This window comes from Monodon monoceros, unplaced genomic scaffold, assembly GCF_005190385.1.
Source record: "Monodon monoceros isolate NGI ecotype Baffin Bay Population unplaced genomic scaffold, NGI_Narwhal_1 Super_Scaffold_10, whole genome shotgun sequence".
Lineage (NCBI taxonomy): Eukaryota > Metazoa > Chordata > Mammalia > Artiodactyla > Monodontidae > Monodon > Monodon monoceros.
In genome coordinates, this window is record NW_021703766.1 from 41,980,094 (window position 1) to 41,996,082 (window position 15,989).

The following is a 15,989-nucleotide window of genomic DNA, read 5'->3' on the forward strand; positions in this document are numbered from 1 at the left end:
TGGCGCTTAGGCTTAGTTGCTCCACGGCATGTGGGATCTTCCTGGACCAGGGATTGAATCCGTGTCCCCTGCATTGGCAGGCGGATTCTTAACCACTGTGCCACCAGTGAAGTCCTATTTATATATGGAATCTAAAATATGACACAAATGAACTTATTCACAAAATAGAAATAGACTCACAAACATAGACAACAGACCTTTGGTTGCCAAGGGACAGGGGTGAGGGAGGAATCGATTCGGAGTTTGGGATTAGCAGATGCAAACTATTATGTATAGACTGGATAAACAACAAGGTCCTACTGTATAGCACAGGGAACTATATTCAGTATCCTGTAATAGCCATAATGGAAAAGAATATGAAAAAGAATATATATATATATATACACATATATACACACATATATATATATAAACTGAATCACTTTGCTGTACACCAGAAACTAACACAATATTGTAAATCAACTATACTTCAATAAGAATAAATTAAAAACAAACCAGAAAACAAAACCTTTGTCTCCTAATCAGATGCTTGGAGATGGTCTTAGGACATTAGTGCAATTTTCCCAGGTTGCCGCCTCCTGAATAAAGCAATTTTTCCTTTTCCAGCAACCCTTGTCTCTCCAGTATCCACCTTTCCAACAGTGAGCAGCTGAATTTGGGTAGGATACCAGCCTCCTCCAGTTACGCTCCTGGGTTGAACACAGTCACTGACTACATAGACAGGGATGTTTACTGTGGGAACGGCAGCAGAGTTCCATACTTGACCACCTGCTCAGTCACCCAACATCCCTCCCCCATTTTCCCCAGTATGACCCTGTCTAGACTTTTTCTCTCTTGTCACTGCCCAAATATACTGTAGCCCATAAAATCGACTTCAGCCCACATGTATTTGAAGAGAAATAAGATAATATTTATTAGCTTCCAGATAATAAGTGGATTCACTGCTTATGGAAATGACAAGCTTTCGTGTGTCTTTTGATTTTGTAGCTTTGTGAAGCATAATACAATGTCTATTTCTTTTTTTTCTTTCTTTTTTCTTTTTTTATTATTATTTTTTACATCTTTATTGGAGTATAATTGCTTTACAATGGTGTGTTAGTTTCTGCTTTATAACAAAGTGAATCAGTTATACATATACATTTGTTCCCATATCTCTTCCTTCTTGCGTCTCCCTCCCTCCCACCCTCCGTATCCCACCCCTCCAGGCGGTCACAAAGCACCGAGCTGATCTCCCTGTGCTACGCGGCTTACAATGTCTCTATTTCTGTGATCGGTTGCAGAGTACACACCACGGAAATCTTCGTGCGCCCCTTTGAAAGGAGCGAGAGCGAGACCCCATCTCTTTACGGAAACTTCGGGTCACCACTTCCGAGAACCTCTTGCTGGGCATCTTGGCCTTTGGCGAGAGGTCTGCAAACGGCGCCCCTAGCCAGCGTCTGCGTCTGGGTGAAAACTACATTACCCAGATGTCTCTGCGCTGCGCGTCTGCGGCGCTGGGCCAATGAAGGCCGAGGAGAAGGACGCTCTCATACTTTGCGAAACCTGTCAAGGAGGGACTTCCGGCGTTCTCCCGGCGGCGGTCATTTTGGTGACCCTGGGTCGGTCGGCTTGATCCGGTTGTGCAGCTCTTGGTCCGGCCCGAGGTAAAGTGAGCGGGAAGGGGCGAGAGAAGACGGTGTCTGCAGCTCATAGAGGCGGGTCTGTGGCTCGGAGAGGGCGCCGCCTGGTGTGACTCCGCCCGGGGGCTGGAGTAGGGGTTTGGCTGAGCCCGCGGCGCCCGGGCTTGGTCGCCCGACTTTCCCGGCTTCGCTCCGCTACAGGCTCTCTGGCGGCTGTGCTGAGGGACCCAGCAGAGGTTGATGCTCTGTGCCGCAGGCCTTCACCTGCCCAGACCCCCACCTCCGAACCCTAAAGCTTCGAATGAGGGGCGCTTGCTCAGGTCACTTTAGGTTGTCCCCTTTAAGACAGTGGAGCGTTCCTGGGTGGAGTCCCCATTTCTGACACCCAGTGTAATGAGTAGAGGACTGTTACATGCAGAGGGACCAACATGTGCAGAGCCATGGAGGTGCGATAGAGGAGCATTCGGGAAACCTGGGGCGAGTCTCCTTATGGAAACATTGTGAGCGGATGAGCGCTATGTGGAATGGTAGTTGCCCGAGCAGCTGGGCCTGCATTCTGAATACGCTGGTAGCCACGGAGAGTTGTGAGCAGATAGACTAGATTTGAGCTAGAATTCTAAAAGTTTCCTAAAGGATGCTGAGAGATCAAACTGCGTGCGGGGTAGAGGGTAGGGGTGGGCAGTTAAGGATAGTGGATATGGGGTGACCTTGTGGAGGCTACTGCAAACAGACCAGAATTACCATGGAGGCTGGACCGGAGAGGTGGCTGTAGAGTGGGGAGAAGTGATCCAATTATGAGACTTTTTTTTTTTTTAATAATTTATTTTGGCTGCTCAGGGTCTTAGTTACGGCATGTGGGATCTTTGTTGTAGCATGTGGGCTCTTAGTTGTGGCATGAGAACTCTTAGTTGCGGCATGTTTGCAGGATCTAGTTCCCCGACCAGGGATTGAACCCAGGCCCCCTGCATTGGGAGTGCGGAGTCTTAACCACTGGGCCACCAGGGAAGTCTCTATGAGAAGATTTTAAAGGATAGGAAAACTAGCATCCACTCAGCCCTCTTTCCCCATTTTTAACTAGGAGTTTATGAAACAACCACTCATTTCAACACCGAGAGATCAGTATTCTAAATGTGTAGGTATAGGTAGGCATTTCAATTCAACACTGAAATGTATGAATTTAACAAGTTTATGCAAACACTTAGTATTTGGTTCACACCTTAATATACCATAAATCAGTATATTAAGACACTAAAAAGTCTTAAATATTACATTTTCTCAAATACTCAAAAGGTAAATATAACACACATCTAAAATTTCAAAATCCATTAAGTCATTTGCACTGAAAACATTGACAAAAGCCTCAATTCTGTGGATGGTAGTTATAGCTCATATTTAACACTTGACATACACTAAGGCATATTATACCAATATTAGCCCTATGAGGTTGGTACCATTTTTATGCCCATTTTAGAGATAAAAACACTGAGGCACAGGAAGATTGAGTCCTAGTTTAAGGTTACACAGCTAGTAAGAGGCAGCACCAAGGACTGAAGCCCGGAAGTTAAAGTCAGGTCATCTTGCTTCAGGGTAGGCATAGGAGGTTGGATCAGCCCTTGAGACCCTACCATGGATGCCCTTCACTCATAGTCTCACTCTTCCTACAGGTTTCCATGGCTTCAGAAACACTTAATGAGCAATGCATAGGTAAGTAAAGATTGGCTCAGGCCCTCACTCTCCCCATCTCCCACTCATGGTCTCCAGGATGTGTCCTGGGACCCCCTGCCTGCCGCTCTACTGTTGTCACTGGTTCTGAGGCCTCTCCTCAGACTCAAGACCCTGAATCCAGGCCAGGGGTTATATGGAGGGGTCCCTGGTTTCTGGCCACTAATAATCTGTCCTGTAGAAGGTATTAAATGTATGGGAATCACCATGTGCAAACGCTTAGAGGTGAGACTGAGTGGCAACCGCAGTTCTCCATTACGTCTTATGGGATCAGAGAGCCAGGGTGCAGGAGTCAGGCCTGAAATGGCAGGCTGAGGAACTGTGCCTCTATTCTGGGGACACTGGGAGCCATGTAAGTTTTGGAGTAGAAGAGGGTCTGAATCAGGTCTAAACAGACTTTCTCTGATCGCAGAGTAGAGAGCAGACAGTAGGAGTGAGGGAGGCTTCTGCAGTACTCTAGATGAGTGTGGTGACAGCTGGACCAGGTTGGTGGCTGGATCAGGGTAGTGGCTGTGGATGGGGGTTTGTGGATTTGTTTTTAAAGCAGGTCCAACAAAACTTTCTGACTGGAGAGGGCAGTTGTCTAAGTTTTGGCCTTTGCAGCTGGAAGGAAGGAGATGCCATTAACTGGAATGGGGAAATCACTTGTAGGCGTAATTTTCAAGAGGGAATATTAGGAGTTAGATTTTGGCCATGTTGAGTCTGAGAAGCAGAGACCCCCCCCCCCCCCCCCCCCGCCCAAGTGGAGGCATTGAGTGGAAAGCTGGACACAGGTCTGGATTTCAGGGGAAGAAATCAGGTTGGAGACACCACAAGCTGGTGGCCTGTGTGTGGACTGGGGTGGAGCTGTGAGTCATTTAGTAGGTGGAGTCTTCAGATCATGGTGACAGTGTTGTTAGGGGACAAGGAAGAGGAGGGCCAGATTGGAGGACTGGGCCTCTCTCTTGAGCACCTGAATGGGGCTGGTGCACATCACAAAGGCAGATGAGGGAGAGTAGTGGCCGTGCGGGAGGAGGTAGGTGTGGGGGAGAGGTGGGTCTGGTAGGGCACCAAGGCTTCCAAGGGGTAGTGCACATGATGTGGGTGTGGGAGCATAGCAGTAATGGAGGTGAGATGGCAGTGAGGCCGAGGCCTACTCCCCCCTCTAAAAGCACGCTAGAGTTTTGTGACCTTTGGTGAGGCCTGCAGGGTTTCACTTAGGCTGGCAGATAAGCTCAGGGGCAAATGGGTCAGCTGGGAGAGTAGCTAGGCCTGGGCTGGGGGATGGGAAGTTCTGGGTTTTGAATGAGGCTTGACTGGAAAGAGGAAGGCTGAGACTGGTGAAGGGACAGCATGCGTAACAGCAGTAAAGAGAATTTAAAAAGTATGTGGCACCTGCATGTGGCTCTAGGTGGCTGAAGCTGAAGCAAGGAAAGGGCATGGTGGAGAGGCCTTTAAAGCAGGGCTGGGGCTTCCCCTGCCAGCGTGGGCCATCAGGGCTCTGGGGCAGGGTGGATCGTAACTGCGTTTGGCAAGCACTCTCCAGATGCCTTGTGCAGAGTGGCATGTGGGGAGGCCAGGGAGATGCCTTTGGTGTGGGCTGAGGTGGAGGAGGTGGCAGTGTTGGTGGGGGGTTGGAAATGTGGGGGAGGTGTTGTCAGTGGAGTGGTGTGCTCAGTGGGGAGAGTGAGAACTGAAGGTCCCAGGGACTTGCTCCCAGCAGCTTAAAGGAAGAATACTGAGCCCATGGTTGGTGTGTCTGGGAGGCATGATCTGGGAACCCTTGCGGAACTTGCTGGCAAGAGTGGAGGTGGAGACTTTCATGCCATACCCAGTGCTTGGATGGCATTTATTTGCCCACATGCCTATCGTGGATGTGGGATGGCACATTGATCAGTAGGAAAGAGAATGGTGGCACCAGTGGCATCTGGGCCTCGTATATCCTGAGTTTTGGAGCTGGAGAGGAGTGGGGGCAGGGAGTGGATGTCTGGGGGACTAACTGAGGGTCCTGGTGAGAGAGGCTGCTCAGGGACGTTGCCTTCCCCATCATGGTAGGGCACTGTAACCTTTGAGGATGTGGCTGTGGACTTGTCTCAGGAGGAGTGGGAGCTTCTTGATGGGACTCAGAGACTCCTGTACCATGATGTGACGTTGGAGAATTTTGCACTTGTAGCCTCACTGGGTAAGTCCCTCACACTCAGCCAAGTGTCTTTGACTGGGTTCTTTCCTTCCTTGTTTCTCCAGGGGCCACTCTTTCCTTCACACAGCCAGGCTGTGGACATTGCTCCCTTCCTGTGTTTTCTTTCATAGGTGCTGTGGGTGCCAGGCTTGGCTGAGTGTACTTTCCCATCCTCTCCCAAGCAACCCTTCAGCATCCCTGAAGCCTTTCAGGGAAGGATATGGGAGTAGGAAGTCTGCAATGAAACCAGTGGATCCCAAAGACTTGGTCACCCTGGCAGAGTGACTGTCCAGATATATTGCAACTCTCTGCCCCAGGTCTGTCCCCTTCCCTCCAGCTGGCATTTCCTCATGCCTGACTGTGCCAGGAATTGCAGGCACCAACATGGTCACTACTTGTGGGGACCACTGGGCTGTTCCTATAAGATACTCCTCCAGGTTTCTTTTTGTAACATTAGTTTTTTTCCCTGTGTTCATGGGGTGGGTTGCTCTGCACCAGTGTTGTCTACTCACCTGCCTTGTCTTTCACTTAGGACTTGTGTCTTCCAGGGTCCATGTAGTTGCCCAACTGGAGTTGCAGGGAGAGATGTGGGTGCCTGACAGGGCAGGCCTGACTCCAGCCATAGCAAGAGGGCCCTGGAGGGGGACTGGCCTTGGGAGGTGGGACCTGAGGGATGGCTTCATGTCAGGGCTGGGTTCACATCCCACCAGGAACCTCTCTGGTGCCCATTGTTGTTTTCATGCCAAGGTCAGGGGCCATAATTTACTTCTATCTTTTAATCTCCATTCTTGACAATTTGCCCCTTTATCATTTCTAATCTGACTTCTGGCCAGGGCTAATCCATGCCTGTCTGGCCTTCAGGTCTCCCCTGTTCCTCTCCACGGCTCCCTCAGAAGGGCTCTCCAACATTGAGCTACACATAATGTATTGGTGAGATGTAGACATATTCTAAGCAGTACATGAACACCAGCTACTTGGTTGCAGTTGATTTCCCCTTTTGTTCAGTGTTCATGTCACTAGCAGACAAGCCCCTGCTGAAAGCCATTTGCAGAGAAGTGAGTTGGGAGACCCAGTCTCTTCTTCCTGTACTGCATCCCACCTGTTTCCTTGCCCATGGTAGACCTCCCCATTGTATGATCTTGCCAGGCTCAGAACTGCATAGCAGACCCTTTCTTACCTCACTTCAGCCCCTTTGTCCTTCCAACAGTCCTATGTACTAATTCCTGGGTTTGTAAGAAGTACATTTGTGATAGGGCTGCCCCCTCCCACCAGAGGCTGCATGCTTTCAGATTGTTGGTTTTGAATGAAGGATGAGGAGGCACTTTCTCAAGGCGTGTTACAACTCAGGACTCCCAAGGCAGGTCCAGCCACCCAGAAGGCCTACCCTTGTGGGATGTGTGGCCCAGTCTTGAAAGACATTTTGTACCTGTCTCAGCAGCAGGGAATATACCCCAGGTAGAAACTGCACATGTGTGCAGCATGTGTGAAACAACTCTGGTTCAGTGTAAGCATTCACCAGCAACAGAAGCAGCACAGTGGAGAGAAACACTTAAGAAGGGTTGAGGACTGGCTTTTGTTTGTTAAGAATTGCAGAGTCCACATGTCAGAGAATCCCTTTATGTGTGGGGATTGTAGGAAGGACCTCCTGCCCAGCTTGGGCCTTCTCCAGCACCAGACCACTCACAGCAAGGGGAATTCACCTAGAAGCACTGAATGCAGGGAGACTTTTCGCAATGGAGAAGGGCATTATAGGTGAATGTGGGAAAGCCTTTAGCCACAAAAATAAGTTCGTTGAACACCAAAGAGTTAACACTGGAGAAAGACCTTATCAGTGTGTTGAATGTGGAAATTTCTTTAGGCATAACTCTACACTTATGGTACAGCAGAGAGTTCACATGGGTGTAAGGCCTTATGGGCACAGTGAATGTGGGAAAGGCTACAGCAGAAGTTCACACCTTGTTTGGCATAAGAAAGTTCACACTGGAAAAAGGCCTTATGAATGCAGCAAATGTGGGAAAGCCTATAGCAGCAAACACTTGTTCAACCCCAGAGAGTCTACACTGGAGAAAGGCCTTATGAGTGCAGCAAATATGGGAAACTGTTTAGCCATAACTCCAGGCTTATTGTACACCAGAGAGTTCACAGTGGGGCAAGGCCTTATGAATGCAGCAAATGTGGGAAAGCCTTCAGCTATACACACAGACTTGTTCAACATCAGAAAATTCACAGTGGAGAAAGATCTCATGAGTGTAGTGAATGTGGTAAAGCCTTTAGCCAGGAATACAGACTTGTCCAGCACCAGAAAATCCACACTAGAGAAAGACCTTATGCATGTAGTGAATGTGTGAAACGCTTTAGGCGAAGCTCTGGCCTTATTGAACATCAGAGAATTCACACTGGGGCAAGACTTTATAAGTGTAGTGAATGTGGAAAATTCTTTAGCCACAAAATCACACTTGTTTGGCACCAAAGAATCCACACTGGAGAAAGGCCTTGTAAGTGCACTGAATGTAGGAAATCCTTTAGCCAAAGTTCTGGCCTTATTGTACACCAGAGAGTTCACACTGGTGAAAAGCCATACGAGTTCATAAAATGGGAATTGTTTTAGCCAAAGATCCAGCCTCATTTTACACCAGAGAGTTAACACTGGCAAAAAGCCTTATGAGTGCAACGAATGTGGGCAACCCTTCTGCCTTAAACCCACACTTGTTCAACACCAGAGACTACACACTGGAGAATGGCCTTATGAATGCAGTGAATGTGGGACATTCTTTAGCCACAAGTCCAGCCTCATTAAACATCAGAGAAGTCACATTGTAAAAAAAACCTTAAGCTAGTGGCCTTTCCTCATTTGTTACCAGAAAGTTCAAACTGGAGAAAGGCCTCTGCAGTGCAGGGTGTTTGCTTGGTCAACGGGAATGACACCAGGGAGAAGTTCTGACAGTAGTCTTTATAAAGTAGCCATCAACCAAAAGTTGTATCTCACACATCTGAACATCCACAGTGGGGAGATTTCCTATGAGTGCCAGTTATGTGGGAAGCTCTCAGGACCTGTATTGCAGTTTGACCTGCTCAGGGCCCTTGCCTGAGTTAAATCACTGCCAGTACCTGTGGCAGAAGCCATCTCGCCTCTGCCTTCTGGCTAATGTGCATCAGGTTACCCAGTGTGCCCAGGGAAGGCAGACCTCTGTACTCCCCCCTTCTCTGGAGGAAATCATGAGTGGTCTAAGGTCATTGGAGGCATAATTACATTCACACACTGGGTGTGATTAGAGTTGGGGGGAGCGAGCTAAAGAGGATGTACCCCATCTGAAGTGCTTCCAGAAATATTCTGCTCACTAAAGCTGTGAGGGATGAGCATGTATAGATTCTCAGGACTTCTAGATTTACATTTTCTTCTATGGACAAGGTCACCGGCAGAGCAAATAATCGTAAAGCTTTCTGGATTCCTGGGGCTACTTGGGCTGTTTACCTGAAAGCCACTGTTAGACAGGCAAGAAAATGGAGACTGAGAGAAGAGGGATATTGTAGTCCAAGAATGTGACTTTTGTGACTCACAGTCTTTATTGCTTGCTATTCTTTCCTTCCATTGAAGTAGGGGTGTCCCACCAGAGGGCTGAGAATAGTTATGGTCAAGTCAATATGTTTGTCAAATATTCCAGTTCTTCAAGAGAAGCAGGAGATTCAGATTTTTTGAAAGCTGGATTGAGATATAATTGATGGGCAGTAAACTGTGTACATTTAAAGTGTAAAATGTGATGTTTTGTCATGTATGGGCATTATACATATATGATTTAATGATATTTAACAAATTCATCACCCTCCAAGTTACCTTATCCTCCTTTATAATCCCTCCTGTCCTCCCGCCCTAGCTCCCCATTCTCATGTCTTTCACTAAAAACTTCCAATTCTAGAATTTTGTATAAATGGAATAACAAGATGTTTACTCTTCTTTGCCTTATTTTCCTCCGCATATCATAATTATTTTCAGCTTTCTCCATGTTGCATGTATGGGTACTTTGTTTGCTTCATTAGAGAGTAGTATTTACTTGATGGATATATCACAATTTGTTTTTCTATTAATCTTTTAATGGACATTTGGATTGATACTAGTTTGGAGTTACTGCAAATAAAGCTGCTATGGACATTCATGTACTAGGCTTTCTCTTGGGTTTGTCACCTTAAAGAAAAACACAACATAAGAGTTGTGAGTTTAAGTTTTATTCAGGGTCTTACTGAGGACTGTAGCCCAGGAGACAGCTCTGAGGAACTGCTCCAAAAACGTAGGGGAGGAGCCAGTATATATATGAATTTTTTGGCTAGGAAATACATGTAGTCAAGCATACATCTTGGTAAAAGATTACTGCTAATCACAAAGAACAGATATCTCAAGTTAATGATTTTAGTGCTTTTCTATGTATGAGAAGATGCAAGAATCTGGGGTCACTAAAGTTCTTCCTGAGATATGCATCTAATTATCTAGGGGACCATTTATCCAAAGCACAGAGTGACTCATCCTGTTTTTTCATCCTGAATTCCCCTCAAGGTACACTGCTGGTGGTGACTGCAGTGGGTTGTGGCTTAACCCCTGTGTAACTGGATGATGAGTGATGCTCTTTGTTCTTTTTTTTGTTCATGTTCCAATACTTAGGAGTAAAAGGCTTGAATGTCTCATTTGTGCCCAGAGCATTTTAATTTATGCAGTGACTGAGTGCTAACACAGAGATGTTAATACCATTGAAAGATTTTATTACATTTCCCAAGGGAAAGGACACATAGGGCTACATGGAGATCACCACTGTTTGTCAGGAGGCAGAAAAGAGTGAGGGGAAGGCAGAGGCCACAGCCTTTATTGGGGTTTTCGTGGGAGGAGCAAGGCAGAGTAAACAGCTTAGGATTGGCTAGTTTGAATAATGACAGCAGGTTTTGGACTAGAGAACTGGTCTCAGATTGTCTGGTACCTGGCCTTGTGTTGATTTAGGGCAGGGGAAATATTGGCTTTGTGACTTGGTGGTTGGGGCTATAGATTTGGATCGGTTGGTTTGTACATTAGAGACGTACTTCTGGCTAAAACCTTTGCTGTCTCAAGAATGGGATAGTCCTGGGAGGGGTGGTCTCTCCAGCAAGCTTTTTAAGATGTCAAAACATCAAAAAATATGGAAAATAAAGAACATGATAAATACACTGAGTCAAAGAGTAAGTGAATGTATATCTTTTTATAAACTGACAAACTGTTCCAAGGTGGTTATACCATTTTACATTCCCACCCGCAGTGTATGAGAGTTTTGTTTGCTCTATATTCTTACCAGCACTTGGTGTGGTCAGTGTTTTTGATTGTAACCATTTTCCTTAGGTGTGTAGTGGTATTCCTCTGTGACTTTATTTTTTATTTCCCTAATGGCCAGTGTTTAGAATTTTTACATGTGCTTACTACCATCCCTCTGTTTTCTTTGGTTAAGTGTTTGTTCAGATCTTTTGCCTATTAAAATCTTTTTCTGATATATTACTGATTTTTCAGATTTCTTAAATTCTAGATTCAAGTCCTTAATTAAGTATGAGATTTGCCAGTACAGTTTCCTAGCCTGTGGCTTGGTTTTTCATTCTCTTAACAGTTTTTCCTATGGCAGAAAATTGTAATGTTGATATAATAAAGTCCAATATATTGTTTTTTTCGTTTTATTGAACATGTGTTTGGATTGTATGTAAAAAGTCTTTGTCTAACCCATGGTAAGAAGATTCTCTCTTATGCTCCCTAATGGAGGTTTTCAGTTTTAGGTTTATAATCTATTTTGAGTCAATTATAATGCACTGTGTAAGGTTTGGAGTCAGAGTTCTTTAAAAAAAAAATGATATTCAGTTGCTTCACAACATTTGTTGAAAGAACTATCTTTTCTCCACTAAATTGCCTTTACACATTTCTCAAAAATCAGTTGCTTTTATATGTGCTACTCTTTTTCTGTACTTTTTTCATCTATATTTTTGCAAATATCTTAGTCTTAATATAATTTTATAATATGTCTTGAAATCATGTAATGCAGTCCTTCAACTTTGTACTTCTTTTTCAAGTTTCTTCTTGCTATTCTGAATCCTTTGCATTTCCATATGAGTTTTATTTATTTATTTTTATTATTATTTTTTTGCAGTACGCGGGCCTCTCACTGTTGTGGCCTCTCCCGTTGTGGAGCACAGGCTCTGGATGCACAGGCTCAGCAGCCATGGCTCACGGGCCCAGGCACTCCACAGCATGTGGGATCTTCCCGGACCGGGGCATGAACCCGCGTCCCCTGCATTGGCAGGCGGACTTTCAACCACTGCGCCACCAGGGAAGCCCTGAGTTTTATTTTATTTTTTATTTTAATTTTTCTGTTTGTTTATTTTGTATTAGGGGAAGGGGATATTGTTTGTTTATTTTCTGGATAAGGTAAAAGAACTGTTAAGGTTGAGGTCTTTGTACAAGGGATCTGGCAGGATGCGAGGGTGCAGGTCAGTCCGTGTGCCAGGAAATCCAGAGAATCTGTCGTAGCTCAGACTTAGGCCTTTTTCAAAAATAGGCAGAGAGAGGAGTTAAGCTTTGAGCATAGCAAAACTAGCTGGCACCTCAGTTGTCACCACAGAAGTTTCCTTGACTTGGGCAAAAGGAGTCCCTTTCTTTTCCTAGTCCAGGAAATTCCACTAAACCGTTGAGAATTGTGTATGTGTGTGGAGGCTGACATCTTACTTGATATTTTCCTCTGGGAGTAGAGATTTTGTTCCTGAGAGTTTCTGAATTCTGGATGGATCAAGTAGGGAGAAAAAGATAAATGATTCAATTCTGCTTACCTAGGTATAATTTACAAATTGCTGTAAATCTTTTTTTTTTTTTTTGCGGTACGCGGGCCTCTCACTGTTGTGGCCTCTCCTGTTGCAGAGCACAGGCTCCGGACGCGCAGGCTCAGCGGTCATGGCTCATGGGCCCAGCTGCTCCGCGGCATGTGGGATCCCCCTGGACTGGGGCATGAACCCGTGTCCCCTGCATCGGCAGGCGGACTCTCAACCACTGTGCCACCAGGGAAGCCCTCCTCAATCATTTTTAATTAATTTGAGTCCTTTTCCTTTTTTCCTTGTTAAGTCTGCGTAAAAGTTTGTCAGTTTTATCTTTCAAAAAAATCGACTCTTGGTTTCATTGATTCTCCATTGTTTCTGTATTTTACGTATTCACTCTGTTCTTTGTCTCCTTCCTTTTGCTAACTTCAGGTTTAGTTTGTTCTTTTTCTAGTTCTTAGAGTTGAAAAGTTAGATTGTTTATTTGAGATCTTTTTTCTGATGCAGGCATTACTCACTATAAAGTTCCCTCTTAGCACTGCTTTTGCTGCATCCCTTAGTTTTGGTATGTTGTGTTTTTATTTTCCTCTGTTTCAAGGTATTTTTTCAAATTTCCCTTTTGTTTTCATCTTTGGTTATTTTAGATTATATGTTTAACTTCCACATGTTTTTGAACTTTTCAGTTTTCTGTTACTGATTTCTAGTCGATACCTTTGTGTTTAGAAAAGGTACTTGGTGTGATTTCAATCTTTTTGAATTTGTTGAAACTTGTTTTATGACCTAACATATTATCTGTCCTGGAGAACATTCCATGTACACTTGTGTATACACATTCCATGTGTATAGTTCAAGTCCAATGTTTTGTTACTGATTTTCTCTCTGGATTTTCTATTCACTGTTGAAAGTAGGGTTGAAGTCCCCTTGTATTATTGTACTGTTGTCTATTACTCTCTTCAGTCTGTTACTATTTGCCTAATATATTTAGGTTCTCCAATGTTGGGTGCATATATATTTACAGTTATTATATCCGCTTAATGAATGAACTGAACTGTTTACTATTACATAATTAACTTCTTTGCTGTTAAACTTTTTGAATTAAGGTCTGTTTTGCCTGATACAAGCGTAGTTGCCTGTGCTGTCTTTTAGTTTTCATCTGCATGGAATATCCTTTTCCATGTCTTCACTTTGAGCCTGTGTGTGTCCCTGGAGATGAAGTGAATCTCCTCTCTGCAGCACCTAGTTGGATCTTGATTTTTTTTTTATCCACTCAGCCATTCTGTGCCTCTTGATTACAGAATTTAATACATTTATATTTAAGTAATTATTGATAGGGACTTGGAATTGCCATCTTGCTTGCAATTGTTTTCTGGCTGTATTGTAGTCCCTTTGTTTCTTTTTTCCGAGTCTCTGTTGCCATCCTTTGTGAATTTATGATTTTCTATAGTGGTATACTTTGAGTCCCTTTATCTTGTGTTTATCTAAGTCTTTTTTTTGTTACCTTGAGTGTTATGTGAAATATCTTATTGCTGTAACAGTCTGTTTTAAGCCAATGACAACTTAACTTTGATCGCATAAAAAAACTCTACCCTTTTACTCCACCCAACCATCATTATGCTTTTGATGTCACAATTTGTATCTTTTAATATTGTGTATCCATTACCAAATTTTTGTAGCTATAGCTATTTTTAATGCTTTTGTCATGTAACCTTTATACTACAGTTAAGTGTTTAACACACCACCATGATACAATATTATAGTGTGACTCTTAACTATATACTTACCTTTACCAGTGTGTAATACTATTTTCATATGTTTTCCTGTTTCTACTTAGCAACTTTTTCTTTCAGCTTGAAGAACTCATTTCAGCAGTTCTTGTAAGGCAGTTCTAGTGGTCATGAACTCCCTCAGCTTTTCTTTTTTTGGGAAAGTCTATCTTACCTTCATTTCTGCAGGACAGTTTTGCTGGGTAAAGTATTCTTGGTTGACAGTTTTTTTCTTTCAGCACTTTGAATATATCATCTCATTATCTCCTGGGCTGAAAAATTCTGCTTAGATATCACTGATAGACTTATGGGGGTTCCTTTTTTTTTTTAAGTGTTATATCCTTTTAAAAATATCTATCTATCTATCTATCTATATTTGGCTGCACCAGGTCCTAGCTGAGGCACACGGAATCCTTGCTGCTGTGTGCGGGGTCTTCTTTGCAGCATGTGGGATCCTAAGTTGTGGCGTGTGGGATCTTTTACTGGTGGCATGTGGGATCTTCAGTTGTGGTATGAGAACTCTTAGTTGCGGCATGTGGGATCTGGTTCCCCGACCAGGGGTAGAATCCAGGCCCCCTGCATTGGGAGTGTGGAGTCCCAGCCACTGGACCACCAGGGAAGTCCCTGGGGGTTCCTTAATATGAAAGAAAATTTTTTTCTCTTCATGCTTTGAAAATTCTCACTTAGTCTTTGATTTTACACAATTTTATGGTATTTTGGAGATGACTGTTTTAGAGTGAAATGTTTTGGTTTACCTATTAGCTTCATGAACTTGGATGTCAGTATCTCTCCCCAGGTTTGGGAAGCTCTCAAGACATTTTTTTTTTTTTTTTTTTTGCGGTATGCAGGCCTCTCACTGTTGTGGCCTCTCCCGTTGCGGAGCACAGGCTCCAGATGCACAGGCTCAGCGGCCATGGCTCACGGGCTCAGCCGCCCCGCGGCATGTGGGATCTTCCCGGACCGGGGCACGAACCCGTGTCCCCTGCATCGGCAGGCAGACTCTCAACCACTGCGCCACCAGGGAAGCCCCTAGACATTATTTCTTTTAAAGAGTCTTTCTTTCTCTCTCTCTTCTTCTGGTATTCCAATGATGCATAGATTGCTTCTCTTAATGGTGTCCCATACGTTCTGTAGTTCTCAATCTTCTTCTTCATCCTTTTTTATTCTTTTTTTCTCTTTCTCCTTCTGATAGGATAATTTAAAATAATCTGCCTTTGAGCTCACCAGTTCTTTCTTCTTCTTATGCTATTTTGATGTTAAAGCTCTCTATTGAATTCTTCAGTTCAATCATTGTATTATTCAGCTCCAAAACTGTTTGGTCTTTTTATTTAAAGCTCTCTTTGTTGAACTTCTCATTTTGTTCTTGTATTGTTTTCCTGATTTTGTTAAACTGTTTAGCTGTTCTCTTATAGCTCTCTGAGCATCTTTAAATCAACTATTTTGAATTGTCAGGCAATTCATGTAGCGCCTTTTTTGTGTGAGTCAGTTATAGGATGTTTACTGTGTTCCTTTGGTGGTATCATGTTTCCCTGATTCTTCACGATCTCTGTAGCTTTGCATGGGTGTCTGTCCATTCGAAGAAGAAGTCACTTCTTCCAGACTTTATGGACTGACTTTGGAAAGGACAGAACTTCACCTGCAGGTGGAGGCATGCTGGAACATGTTGAGACCCTGGTTCTAGTGCTGCAAGGCATGAAGTGTGAATATGTGTGTTGTCTCTGGGTCTGGGTGGGAGTGGTGACTCTGGCTTAGGCTGCTGGGGTACAAGGCATCAGCAACTTCATGGTCATTGGTGAGTGATGTAGGGGGTTCAGAGGCTGCAAGGATTTTTGGGGTCCTCAGCAGCACCGCCAGGCCCAGTGGCTAGGGAACAAGGCATGGAGCAGTGGTAGCCAGAGCTGGTGGTGTGTATATGCTCACCTGTGG

General features: G+C 44.4%; 1 protein-coding gene across 1 annotated transcript; it reads left to right on the plus strand.

Annotated features, from left to right (window-relative positions):
• Positions 1-1,552: 1,552 nt before the first annotated feature.
• Positions 1,553-9,870, plus strand: LOC114905859 (zinc finger protein 551-like). Its single transcript, XM_029240217.1, is given in 5 exon segments — positions 1,553-1,643; positions 3,284-3,323; positions 5,376-5,502; positions 5,631-7,530; positions 7,533-9,870. Coding segments are annotated over 2 exon segments (873 nt in total). The 5' UTR covers positions 1,553-1,643; positions 3,284-3,323; positions 5,376-5,502; positions 5,631-7,232; the 3' UTR covers positions 8,108-9,870.
• Positions 9,871-15,989: the final 6,119 nt, after the last annotated feature.